Source organism: Dermacentor variabilis, chromosome 3 (genome assembly GCF_050947875.1).
Source record: "Dermacentor variabilis isolate Ectoservices chromosome 3, ASM5094787v1, whole genome shotgun sequence".
Classification (NCBI taxonomy): domain Eukaryota; kingdom Metazoa; phylum Arthropoda; class Arachnida; order Ixodida; family Ixodidae; genus Dermacentor; species Dermacentor variabilis.
In genome coordinates, this window is record NC_134570.1 from 56,328,373 (window position 1) to 56,341,031 (window position 12,659).

Genomic DNA, 12,659 nt, shown 5'->3' on the forward strand with positions numbered 1-12,659 from the left:
GATGTGCAAACATATCACTGAACTAAACAAATGAATGCCTACACTAGCGCTGCTACCGAGACCTTCGTAGTATACCTCATCTTACGGAGGCCATGAAGTCACCTGCCCTGAAGCAAACAGCACTTCCTATTGAAACAGGAAGAGTCGGATGAATACGGCGACAGCTCGAGAGGCAAGGGGAAGTGCTTACCGGGATCTCCACAGCCCAAGCTTCTCCGCCAAGCTTGCAGTTCATCTGAATGGCCACCTTAGTTGCCACAGACTTCAGATTTTTCTTATTGCTGATTGTCCTGCCAAGCATCACCTGCGTGTGCACTGCAACAGTAAAGGGAAGCCCAGCGATGAAGCTTAAGAGCAACACAGCAAAAGATGTGGCGCAACGGAAAGAGAGTGAGCTGTGTCAAAGCCAAACCACTCACGTCCCATGTCGACACAAGCCACCTTCTTGAGACTGTCGTAACGGTCTTTGCGATTATTGGGAAACACCGCCATCAGCAGCTCAGTGTCTCTAGAAACGTTCTTGAGGCCGTTTATGTAGCTGCCTACACGGTCATCATCCAGAGCAACTCTGTAGACAAACACAAAGTAAAAAATATTGATCCACAACAGCAGCCATACATTTGGCAGTCACGCGACCATTGAGCACTTGAAAGCAAATTTTATTCATCCAGCGAGTTACCACCGAATTTCGAAGTGCAGCCGAATGAACATTCACCGACAAGAGTGCACCCAAAGGTCACAACAGCAGAGTTACAAACATACAGGACACAAGCTGTCCTTCATTATAACTATTGCAATTTGAGTACCACCAGACCCAAGCTGGAGGTCATCTTTCGAAGCTGAAGGTAGCCTAGACTGCTGCTACACTCTTGCTTTTCCTACATTATTTGTATACCACAGTATCTTTGCATGCAGGAAGTCATCTTGCCAAAAGCCAATGTTTATTCAATATTTTTTTTTTTTTTGCCAACACAGGGGTGTGAGCGAACAGTTTCAGGAAAACTCACAATAGCATGATGGGGGCTTTTTTGCCTGTTGTTCAGATACTGTTATGGGAGTTTCTCAAATAATGTTTCGCATCTGCAGTTCTTTAATGAAACCCAAAGCTTGGTACACAAGTGCCTTTGCATGCAGCTCCCATAATTAAAAGTGACAATAAGGAAAGAAGGAATTCTTGATCCACCCCCCCTAGGGAGTAGAAAAATCCATCAAACTTTTGTCTTTCAATATGTCGTACACCATGTCTGACACTGCTAGTTCCTTGGGCGTTCAAACCAAAAGCACACTATTCCTTTTACATAACCAAACAGGATGAAATAAAAGCAGTTCAATTCAAATAATAAGAAATCTAGATACGTACAACTGTGGCTGCTGCATGGTCACTCCCATCGGCGGCCCAACGCACATCAGCTCGCGCACAAAGTCCTGAGCATTCTGCATGTCGCGACGTGTGCACACAACCACCCACGACCGAATCTGTATTGCTTTGAACATAGTCTTGTCACGCATCTCCCTTGAGAAGTCGGCAGTCATGGGGTTTACGTTGGACTGAAAGAATGAGAGGGGGGATTTTCAGAATAAAATGTTGCTGCTATGAATTTTTTTCTATATAAGTGTAGAAAGGAAAAGGCCATAGACATGAGTTCCAGTCACTGGCTTATGGCTAAATCCTGTTAGCACAGAAGTGCACTAAACCATTCGGATTTCTCGAGGGGAAAAAAGGAAATCTAGACTTTATATGTCACATTATCCAACAGACTAAGAACAAACATGTTTGCGGTGTTTACTATATTACCTTCATATTCTCTGAGTGAAAACGGCAATAATCATCTTGTGCAAGTGATAGGTGCTTGCAACCTGTTAAAACTCCTGCACAGCACTTTTGTGGAACACTTAAAGCCTTGCAACTTCTTTCACAGTGCCGCAGCAGGAGTAGCAAGTTCGCCATCCATACAAGCATCCTTCTCACCTAAGCGCACATCCTTGCCCATTTTTTCACCAAGGGGTAATGAAGTCATGAGGTTGAGCAATCACTCATCCCAAGTGCCTCATATTGAATCGAACTATTTCATGCAACCGCAGCCGAGTAGAGGAAACTGGTGATCCTAATGGGCATGTGGCCAATGCAACACCAAGCAAAAACTAAGCGTACGGGGCATTACCTATTCCAGCTGGCTCGTCTAAATTTAGATTTTTCATTTAGATTTAATGCATTAACAGATAATATATAGATTTAGAAACAATTTTAACAGGGTTATATATATTTACTTTTATTGCAATGAACAGCGATCTAATGCTTTGCCTTTAATAAACCAGTGAAGAGAAAAGCAAGTTGCAAATTACCCTTATATTGTTTCCGTGAATCACTCTTTCCGGCTGAACCTGACGAGCATCAATTTCAACAAGGCTCTCGGAGAACTTCAGACCCCACTGGCCCATTTCCTTTATGACCTGCGGATTCCTGCAGAAAATCGTAAAGTCAGCAAACAGAAGTGCGACAAAGCTTCCCAAATACCCCCACTGCATCTCTATACTTGAAATCGTTGTGCAGCAGGGGCTGGTAAAAGCAGTGTTTCTTGCATTTCTTTTTAAGTGCTTACCACACAAAGCCAAGAATAATGTCAGGGAAGGGTGGACCACCATAACATTTAGGCTGCAACATTGTAAATTCGAACTTCATCGGTACCAGGCGTGTTCAGATACTTAGCTTCAAATATTGAATCGTATATCAAATGATGATATGCACAGGCACTTATCAGCAAGTTGGGCTAACTTATTATACTAGTACATTGCAATTACATTGTCACATGCATTTTCTAACAAGTTCGGCTAACTTATACTAGAGCACTGCAATTTCACTGTCAATGTTAAAAAAACTAGACTGGTAAGTCGTATACTAAAACATTGTGTATTTGGCTCATGTTAACTTGGAAAATTTGGCATTTCCCACTAGCTGTCCTTGCCAGCATGTCTTACATCGCATCAAATGACCGTAAAATCTGAGGCATTTGACCCTGTGCCAGTCGTCACTCATCGCACTTGCTGTTAAGGTATAAGCTCAACATTGAGAGTAGCGCTGAAAAAAAAGAAAGTGCACTTTAGCTGTCCGCAAACCGGTGCCCCTTGCTACTGAGACGCTTTCCCGCACAGTCTAAGTGTTTAGCGGCTAAATGAGCTTTACAGGCAAAATTTTGCAAGCGGCATGCAATTGTCGCAAAATTACGCACATCGCCCCAATATTCTTAGATTAGATAGAAACAAATGCTAAGAATCATGTTTGCTCCCGCACAACCACCAATATATTCGGTTTGATTCGAATGTTTGTATCCAATTGAATATTCAAACATATTCTAATTATCTATTTCTGAATCGAATACAAATATTAAAAATATGATATTCAATATTATTTGAACTTTTCAAATATTTGCACAGCCCTGGTAACTATAGAAGGTATGATAACCCATCTAGAGGAACTGCTAGCACAAGTGCCTTAAAATACTGGTAAGTGGTAAAGGATGAGGTATGCACACCTTCAGTAAATAAAGCAACAATGAAATTAGGCAGCTGCTCGGGCGATCTCAAACCCAGGGGAAATTATGAAACACTCATCTACAAACCTGTTCATGTTGCGCATGAATTCCTGGAGGTTGGCCACACGCTTTGCAGGGTCAAGTTTCATCTCGCTAGCCAGGTCCTTCATTATGCTAAAGTTTGAGCGAATGTCATCCGTAAGTCCTGCGATGAGACAACAAAGCAGGAAGTGGCTTTTCTCCGCAAGAGTGATGAAATGCACAGATCAAGTCATTGAGTGTGTGCAGGCAGTTTCAGAACAAGACCATTTTCAGCCGTGATCTCAGAAGGCATTTTCGGTCATTCACTCTTGAGGACACCATCACTCTCGAGACATTTCGCATGACTGCACTTAGACATGCTTGTTTCTACGGGTGGCAGCATTCTAGGTGCTTTGCTATGATGGTGTGATTAACTCAGTGCCACAAGTGCCGTTGCCCATAGGTATCAGCGGATCCATGGCTAATCACACAAAACCTCAAGAAAGTGATTGTACTTTTGAAGTGAACAAATGAAAATACCACCCCCGCCCCAATCCTTACTAAGCCTCATTGTTCAATTAGCACCCATTACACAGGGTTTAGTGCAGAATTAACTATGCCATTAAAATTTGTGAGCTACGTCTTGTTAAGATTTGTAGAAGATAAGCTTTCCAGACAGGTGAAAGTATAACTAGGAATGCAGCTCAGTTCAGGAACTTTATTTTGACACAGCAATTTGGCTCCAAAGACCCACGTCCCTCACTCTTTGTACAAGTGAAACGATGCCTTCCACTTACCGGTGAGGAAGCACAGCTCTGGAATGAGGTAAAGGTTGTCGGTGCGGCCAACCCTGATGTCTCGCTCTCTAGGGCGGCACACAAGCAGAGGCTGGTTGAGATCCCTGATGTCCTTCTGGTAGTGCTGCACACAGATAAGACTTGTGTGAGGCAGATGTGGCAGCCTGATGCATCAGCAAGCCTTACTTCAGGCAAGGGCACAGACATGCAAATAAGGCCAACACCAAGGCTTGCAGATATTGTACAGCGCTCATTGCTATACACAGTGTTGTCCACCACCAAATTTCAACCTAATCAGCATGAAATGCTCATTAGACCATATTTAAGGAGAGACGCGGGTCTTGAATTGACAAAAAAATCACAACAAAGTTGATTTTTGGAAAAGTGCATCTTCGCTACGTTTATACATTCAAAAATCCCTCAGCGAAATCTAGAACCTAAATTTAATCAGAAAATAATAAAACACACTTACACAGGCCAGGATTGCCGCAGAATTGGCAAAAAATTGCCAAAAATGTTCGAAATTCGTGCCGTCGTCATTAGCAAACACGTTGGCCGACGGGCGCCATTTTGAGCTTGTTTGGAAGCTGCTTTCTTTGTGCGTATTTTGCGCTGGTTCAAAATGGCACAGGTGAGGAAGAACTGACGCTATCGCGTCATTTCTGAAGGATGCGCCCGTGCCGCTGATTGGCCAAAGCACGCACGCCCCCCGCGCGCCTCGCTCCTATTGGTCTGGCGCCGTTTGGGTGTCAATTCTCACGTGCCCAACAGGCTTGTCTCTCTCGTGCGCGCAGTGTGTTTCTCTCTGTGGCTTTATTGCGCCGCTGTGAACGTTTGTTCAGCTGCTCGCTTCTCGACAAAGTTACATAAGGTGTCTTCTTCGCTGCCCGAATGGCTGGAGGAGGCCGTCTGAAAACTACTACGCGTCAAGCGTTCGGCAAGGCGTGAAGGCGGCCGTGGAATGCGTGACAGAAGACTGATAGGCCTGTCATGCACCCAGAGTTGCCGGTTTTTGGTCTGCCTGAAGATTCTACTGGATCGAGTTCCGAGCTGCAACTCGGCACGTCTAGCATCAACACTTCGTCCACCCACGCCTCGCGTGTTGGCACATACCATGTAGATACAAACCATGTAGACGTTTTCTGCACAACTGAAGAAAGTAGCAAGCGCGCAGCGATCACTGATAAGGCGAAAATGCGCCTGGCGTCGCAGTCTGCAACGGAGCAAAAGTTTGAGCTGCTGGGTGTTGACACGAAAGAGGACGTCAACGACAGCGGAACGGAATTTGCAATCGTGGATTTATCCGTGGTACAAGACTTTTTTGGACTTATGCAGTGTCCCGTGTGCAGCAAGAAAACGCTGATGTTTTCGAAGGAACCCGCCAAGGAGTACAGGCTCTGTGCTAAACATGTGCTGGAGTACTCCACGTGTGGCATGCGCGAAGAGCGATTTCCTTCCCCAAGAGTGGCTGGTGATGCAACAATAACGCTGTTCAAAGTAAACGTCCGAGCTATGAAGGCCATACAGAGCATTGGTAAGGGAGCAACAGACCTCTCCGACTTCTTTGCCGCAATGAACATTTCTCATCATGGCTTACACCACAAGACCTATCAGGGCCATAGGAACATGATGGTTCAAGCGTGCAGCAGTGCTGCAACAGATTGTGAGGCTGCAAGTGTGGCCCAAATCGAAGAACCTTACAAGGACTTGGGAAACCAACCAGGGAACATAGATGTCATTTATGATGGAACCTGGCTGACACGCGGCCGCAGTTCACACATCGCTGTTGGGTGCATCATTGAAATGTACACCGGGCTAGTCGTTGACCATGCCGTGCTGTCATACTTTTGCTTGGGCTGCTCACATGGTCCGAAAGCCAATGAGCAAGGGTATATGGCTTGGTACACAAAACATCTTCCACAGTGCCAGAAAAACATTGAATGTAATGCCGGGCAAATGGAAGTGTAAGCTGCACTGCTCATGTTTCAGAGATCCCTTGACAAGTACAAGCTGAGTTACAGGACAATGCTCTCTGATGGTGACAGCAGGACATTCCCCGCCTTGACCGAGCAAGCCGTTTACGGCTTCATCAAGATAGACAAGAAAGACTGCATGAATCACGTGCACAAGCGCATGGGAGCAGCCTTGCGTATGCTCGTTAACAAAAAGAAGGCCCAAGGTGAGCCACCTGGAGGAAAGGGACGGCTCACACAGGACAGGATCTAGAAGATTACAAATTATTATGGCTGGGCCCTGAGGAGTCGCAAGGATGACGTGCCAGGCATGAAGAGAGCAGCTGAGGCTAACCTGCACCATATGTCGTCAATTGATGATGCCCCCACGCATGACCTTTGTCCGGAAGGGTTAGAATCCTGGTGCAGCTACAACCGAGCAGTGGCAAAGGGCGAGCGACCTCCAGCACCCAAAAACAGCCTGCCCGACTTTGTGTGCGAAGCTCTGGAGCCAATTTTCAAGCGACTGGGTGAGGAAGCCCTTGAAGCGGTGCAGCGACGGCATGACTCAATGCCAGTGAAAGCCTGCATTCCGTGATCTGGGATCAAGCCCCGAAGACTAAGCATGCCTCACTGCACTGTCTCCAGAGGGCCACAGCTGAAGCCATCAGCAGATTCAACCAGGGTGTGATAAGAAGCAACACTGCAATAGCCGAGAAGCTGGGCTACAGTGCCGGTAGCTGTATGGTGTGCCGAAGCCTTGAAAAGGATCGTCGGAGGCTTCACATGTCCAACAAGGATCTAAGCTGCGCTGTAGTAGCTCGAGAATACTTTAGCCATTCCAGTTGGTGCTGTAAAAAAATGCTTTATGGTTTCAATTCGAAGTTGTAGTGAACTGATGGGTTTCGCGAACATAGCGTGCCTTGCCGTACCGACAGTCAATTGCTACTGTTACGTGATCAGGGGTGTGCCATATTGTCGATAAAGGCTACTGAGGGCCACTATGAAACGTTTCATTACTTTCAATTGATTGGTTCTCAATCTTAACAACGAAACTTTCCTCTCAGGTGATTGCTATTATGGTGTTTGTGAATTAACTATGTAAATACTCTACATGACGCGCCGTCGTGTTAGCAGCCATGAGCAATTCGTTTTTTGGAGGCCTGTTTCAGAGGAGGATGAAAGTAGCAGCAAACTTTTTCATAAGAAATGCGCGCCTATTTTTTTACTCATTAATGAATGGCCATATTTGAATAGAACAACACACCAGAGTAATAAGAATCATGACAGCTTCGCTGGGCAGTGTCTTTCTAACATCGGATAACATGCTGACGCCAAATACCAAGATTTTTCTTCAATGTAAAATGCAATGTCTCTCATACCTAAATACTAAGGGAATGTTAAATGTTTAGAGAGGCATCATACACAACTTTGCGTGTTGAATTTGCAGACATTCTATTTAAGCAAAATTTACGGATAAACACGGTGCATATGTGCATTGCAAAACCAGTAGACCCCTTTAACGCTACATACCGTATTTACTCGCATAATGATCGCACTCGCGTAATGATCGCACCCCTGAATTTTGTCGTCAAAATTCCCATTTCTCTATTTCCCGTGTAATGATCGCACCCCGAACTAGCCGCAGCAATATGTTGTGTGCCAAGTCTAGCTAATAATGATAGCGCTTACCATCTGTCGAATGCTGCACGAACGACTCTTCAAGACAAACCAAGCGGTCTGCACGCACCAAACATTCTTAAGCTAATGCCCCATTTCATTCCTTTCATCCCTTTCCGCACTTCCATGACAACAACAAAAAAAAAAAAAAAAAAAAGCTACAACCAAACTTGCCTTTATTATGTGTAGGCTTTATAATGGTTGTGGTCAACAACAACAAATAAAGGCGCCTTTCAATTCTTCTCGTCTGCACTCGTGGGCACGCAACAAACAGCGAGCGGCAACGATAGTAGCCACGTTTACACTGATACGTTAAAAGTGCACCCTATTCATACGCCGACGCTTGTAACACAGCTAAGCATCCCTGATTTTGCGTCAATTTTTCTGACAAAAAAGTGCGATCATTATGCAAGTAAATACGGTAGCGTGCGATATCCAAGCCACAGTTTCTAGACTCACGCGCTTTTGAAGAAACTGTGGTTAAGGCATGGCAGCTGAAAGAAGCTGACGTATCCTTCAATACGTCGGGCCACCCATACCGCAAGCATACACGAAGGGAATGAGCGCGCGCGGCAGCCGAGCGAGCCGGAGCGAGCGGCGTCCTGGACATGACGTCACTCGCGAGAGGGCGCCACTCCTAATTCTCGCCGCTAATAGGCGGCTGAAAGCACAGTCACTGCTTGTACACGCTCTGAATGTGACGGCAGCGCAGCACATGGTGCGTCATCTTCCGAGTGAGAGTCATCGTCCGGCGTCGCAGCAGAAACCTGACGAATGATCTTGCCGTCGTCGAGTTCTGTGCATGTCAGTACAGCAGTATCAGCACCTATGAAACTGTCAAATGAGACGGTGTCCGGAATCGCAATGCAACCACTGCGCAGGTCTCGGCAGAACATTTTCGGCGTTAATAGGGAGCACATCGGAAGGCGACAAATTCGACCCGTTTGCCGGCAGCATTCCCCAGCGCAGTCCGCACGGGCACTGTCAGCGCCATTAGACACTTGATGCGATGTTTCCGTATGCCGCGTTGCATCACCGCAACCTTGACACAGCACACAAAGCAAACATCACCACGCCGTCACCAGTCGCACAAATGGAAAAAGTGGCCTACTCGCAACGTCATGCATGAAGAAAAACCAGCTGCTGGATTGTCTTGACATGGCTTACTAAGCTGAGACCGGAACTGCTGCAGCTACGAGCCAGGCAGAAACGATGATGATGAGTGGGGATTTGCAGTAGCACCACTTCGTGGGGTAGCAAGGAGGCTCCATTCAAAACAAAAATGGCGTTCAGCAAGTCGAACTATGCAACGTTCAGAGTCGGTGCATGGTGCTCTCTCGATCAAGTTGGCTCAAGGAGCGTCCGAAAAATCCGACGAGAGGTTGCAAGGTGTCCGAACTTTCAGTAGTTGATATACATTATGGTCTATGGGGAGAATGGTGGTGCCGCGAAGCAGACCGAATAATCGAGCATGTCCGAATTTTCGGAGTCCGAAAAATCCGTCGGCGACTGTAAATGAACAATCACGATGTCACGTGCGCACAGGTAAAAATGAACACATCTCGCTCGATGACTGCAGAAACTCTATGAAAGACGCTGGAGTGAGGAATTGCAACCACAGCATCGAGTGAATTGACCTTTGTACATATCCTGACTCAACGTGAACAAAACATAGAAAGCACATTGCATACGAAGCTACCGGCACTATGTGCACACTGCAAAACTTTGCAGACCGCTTTGAAGATGAAGCATGCACGGGTGGGCACTTTGGCCACAATGCAGATGCCAGCCACCGAAGAATGTTCCCCCTAGTCTCACCCCCGTGCCTCTTGTGTGACAAGAGAGGGCGCGCTTCCACTACGCCTCCCTTTAGCTGTTTACAGAACTGCGATGAATGAGGAGCCAGTGAGCGATATGGGAGCCGCACAGGTGGTGTGGTCCATTCGTGTTCAGAGGGGTGAAGGGGGAGAGGGGCGCACAGAGAAGGCTGCAAAATTAGAGTGCGGCAGCTGTTAGGGAAGCGGGCCATTGATCAGCAGCTCCCTCCAATTTTTAGTTTTCTTTTTTTTCTTTTCAAGGATTTCGCATTTCACTACCTCTCGGCACGACACCCAGCGGCCAGACTTCATCGTTGTAACCAATAATGTGGCATCGGAGCATTGTAGTAAGCGGGTTATCTCACATGGAAAACGTGCAAAAGTTGACAGCGCAGCAGCTTCTCACTGTTATAACAGATATATTGCTAAAACCGGCATGATTGTAAGTGGGTTCAACTGCATAGCTTTTTTTGTTTTCCTTTTATTTTGGCAGGGAAAAGATCTCTCTATCCCATTTCACCCGGTACTTCTATACCTGACAAAACGAATTTGTTGTGTGCAGTTTTAGACCTGGATTATTGAACACATTACAAGCACAATTTGTTCTTTACAAATGTAATAAAATTTGCACAATTCACTTTTATGTTTCAAATACATATGACTCAGTTTAATCATATTTTGAAATGTTTGATATAATTTTACTAGGGGCGTGTGAATAACAAATTGAATGCAAAAACACCTTTTACACCTTTAACAAGAGAACACCTCTTTTGGTAGAGTCACTCTACTATCCAAGCCAACCAGGAGGCTAGAAAATCGCAGAGCGAGGCCAAGTTAATCAACCACACAAAGCACTGGGACAATGAGGCGTCCCGCGCTTTGAGTTTTTTTCATTAGTTCAGATGGCAGAGCGACCACTCCAGAAAGGTGCAACGGCATTGGTCCTAGATTGGATCCACGGCACGGGACACATTATTTGACTGTGAAGCTTTCCGAGACACCCCTACGGGTTTCCTTCATAGCTTCATGCTACACTTGGGTGGATGACAATTTTGCCATTTCAGGTTCAACAACGTATGCCTTATATAGTTGTTGCACAGAAAACATGTTTACTTACGTCCTTGTAGTACTTCAGGTACGTGATGGGCCCCTCTTTTGTTTCGAACGTCTGCTGTGGGTTCTTAGTCCAGTCAATGTCATCCACACGATAGGTCTTGTTGTTGTACCTGCACAAGGACAAAAGCACCAAAAGCAGAGTGAATACAAAGCATGCAACCCAAAGTAACACTAATAACACTAGATGTAATAAGAGTACAATGGAAAAAAAAAAGGGAAAAGTCACCTGGTCATGACAATGCAGCCAACCACAGCCTTTACGGCTTCGTCCTTGTAGTTGCCGCGAGCCGTCTGTTGCAGAGAGCCCAGAAGGTGGAGAACGTTCTCTGTGCGAAGCACCTTGTGCACCGTGTCCACCACCATCAGGACACCACCGTCATGCTGACCGACAGCAGTTGTCAGGCCTTCCCAGATCTCTAGCCTGCACACAGCCGAGCCCGTTAAGCATCAAGCAATTACCCAGGCTGTGGATGCTATACACACCTGCTCCCTGCATTATGGCATGTTCCTTGACAAGACAGGAGCAATGAATATCGATAAAGCATTGCTTTTCTATTAGGGGTGCGCGAACATTTTAAACTTTCGAATAACGAGTTGAATAGTGTCCAGTTTGATTCGGTTTTCGAATAGAATAGTCGCTATTCGTAAATGCAAATAATTTTTGAATACCGTATTTGCCCAATTCTAGTGCACACCTTCTTTCTTTTTTTGAGGGAACTGCCGCCGCCATTACAAGGCGACGGCAGTTTACTCGTTGTTAGCAACCATGGCAGCACGTTTCTTCGTCGTCTTCCGCAGTCGCAGCAGCCATTTTCAATTGTGGAGTGCTGCCTTTCTTACAGTGAGTTGTATCAGTGACGTCTACTCGCGTATCACCTCAGCAGGCTACCATGCTCGATAAATTCCAAGCAAATGGATGCAGCGGCCATGAAAACTCATCGTTTTCACTATAAAAATGGCTTTAAGCTGAAAGTGATCCTACGCGCGGAGGAGAGCATGAGCAGAGCTACAGCACGCAATTTCAGCGTACTGGAGACTTGCATTTGCAACTGGCGATAACTGAAGAAATGCAATTTACAGTAGTAAAACATCAAGGTAAGGCCATCATGGTCCATGAAAAGGGAGGAAAGGGGACTTCGTGGGGAAGCTCCGAGTGGACCACATGCTCGTGACCAAGGAGGCGCTAAAGGTAAAAACACTCGAATTTGCCAGGAGTTGAGGCCTTCCGAGAAGCCAGTTAAAGCAAGTCGGAACAGGATCAGTAGATTTATAAAGCGCAAAGGACTTTCTTTGCAAAGGCAGACTGGCATGTGCCAGAAGTTGCCACAGGATTTTGAAGGTAAGCCGTTTTCTTTTCAGCTATATGTTTTATCGTTGCGACACAGCAACGCTTATCAACTTGACCAGACAGGTAACGCCGACCAGACTCCAGTGTACTGTAATATGCCTGCCAACTCAACAGTGGAGTCGACTGGGACCAAGCAAGTCCGGCTGCTTTCATCCGGGAATGAAAAGACACGAGCGACGGCAATGCTGACCTGTACATCAGCTGGCCACAAGTTGGCACCTTTTCTTTTAAACGCAAGACTTGCACAAAGGCTGCGAACTTCCCCCAAGAAGTCGTAGTGAGCATAAATGAGAAAGGCTGGATGGACAATGACCTCATCCACGACTGGATAGACTGTGTGGTGCAAGAGGCCCGGTGCTAGCTTACGGCTCCACTCTATGCTTGTGCTTGATACCTTC

At 46.1% G+C, this 12,659-nt stretch overlaps 1 protein-coding gene across 5 annotated transcripts in view; it reads right to left on the bottom strand.

Moving 5' to 3' along the window:
- Window positions 1-12,659, bottom strand: part of LOC142575681 (piwi-like protein 1) — a 43,778-nt gene that overhangs the window by 11,403 nt on the left and 19,716 nt on the right. For all 5 annotated transcript variants that reach the window (XM_075685226.1, XM_075685228.1, XM_075685227.1 and 2 more), the window contains exons 7-14: window positions 11,140-11,334; window positions 10,915-11,023; window positions 4,349-4,472; window positions 3,618-3,735; window positions 2,344-2,461; window positions 1,361-1,548; window positions 420-568; window positions 191-315 (exon numbers count right to left, since the gene is read on the bottom strand). In XM_075685226.1, coding sequence (XP_075541341.1) covers window positions 191-315; window positions 420-568; window positions 1,361-1,548; window positions 2,344-2,461; window positions 3,618-3,735; window positions 4,349-4,472; window positions 10,915-11,023; window positions 11,140-11,334 — 1,126 coding nt within the window. The remainder of the gene's footprint in view (window positions 1-190; window positions 316-419; window positions 569-1,360; window positions 1,549-2,343; window positions 2,462-3,617; window positions 3,736-4,348; window positions 4,473-10,914; window positions 11,024-11,139; window positions 11,335-12,659) is intronic.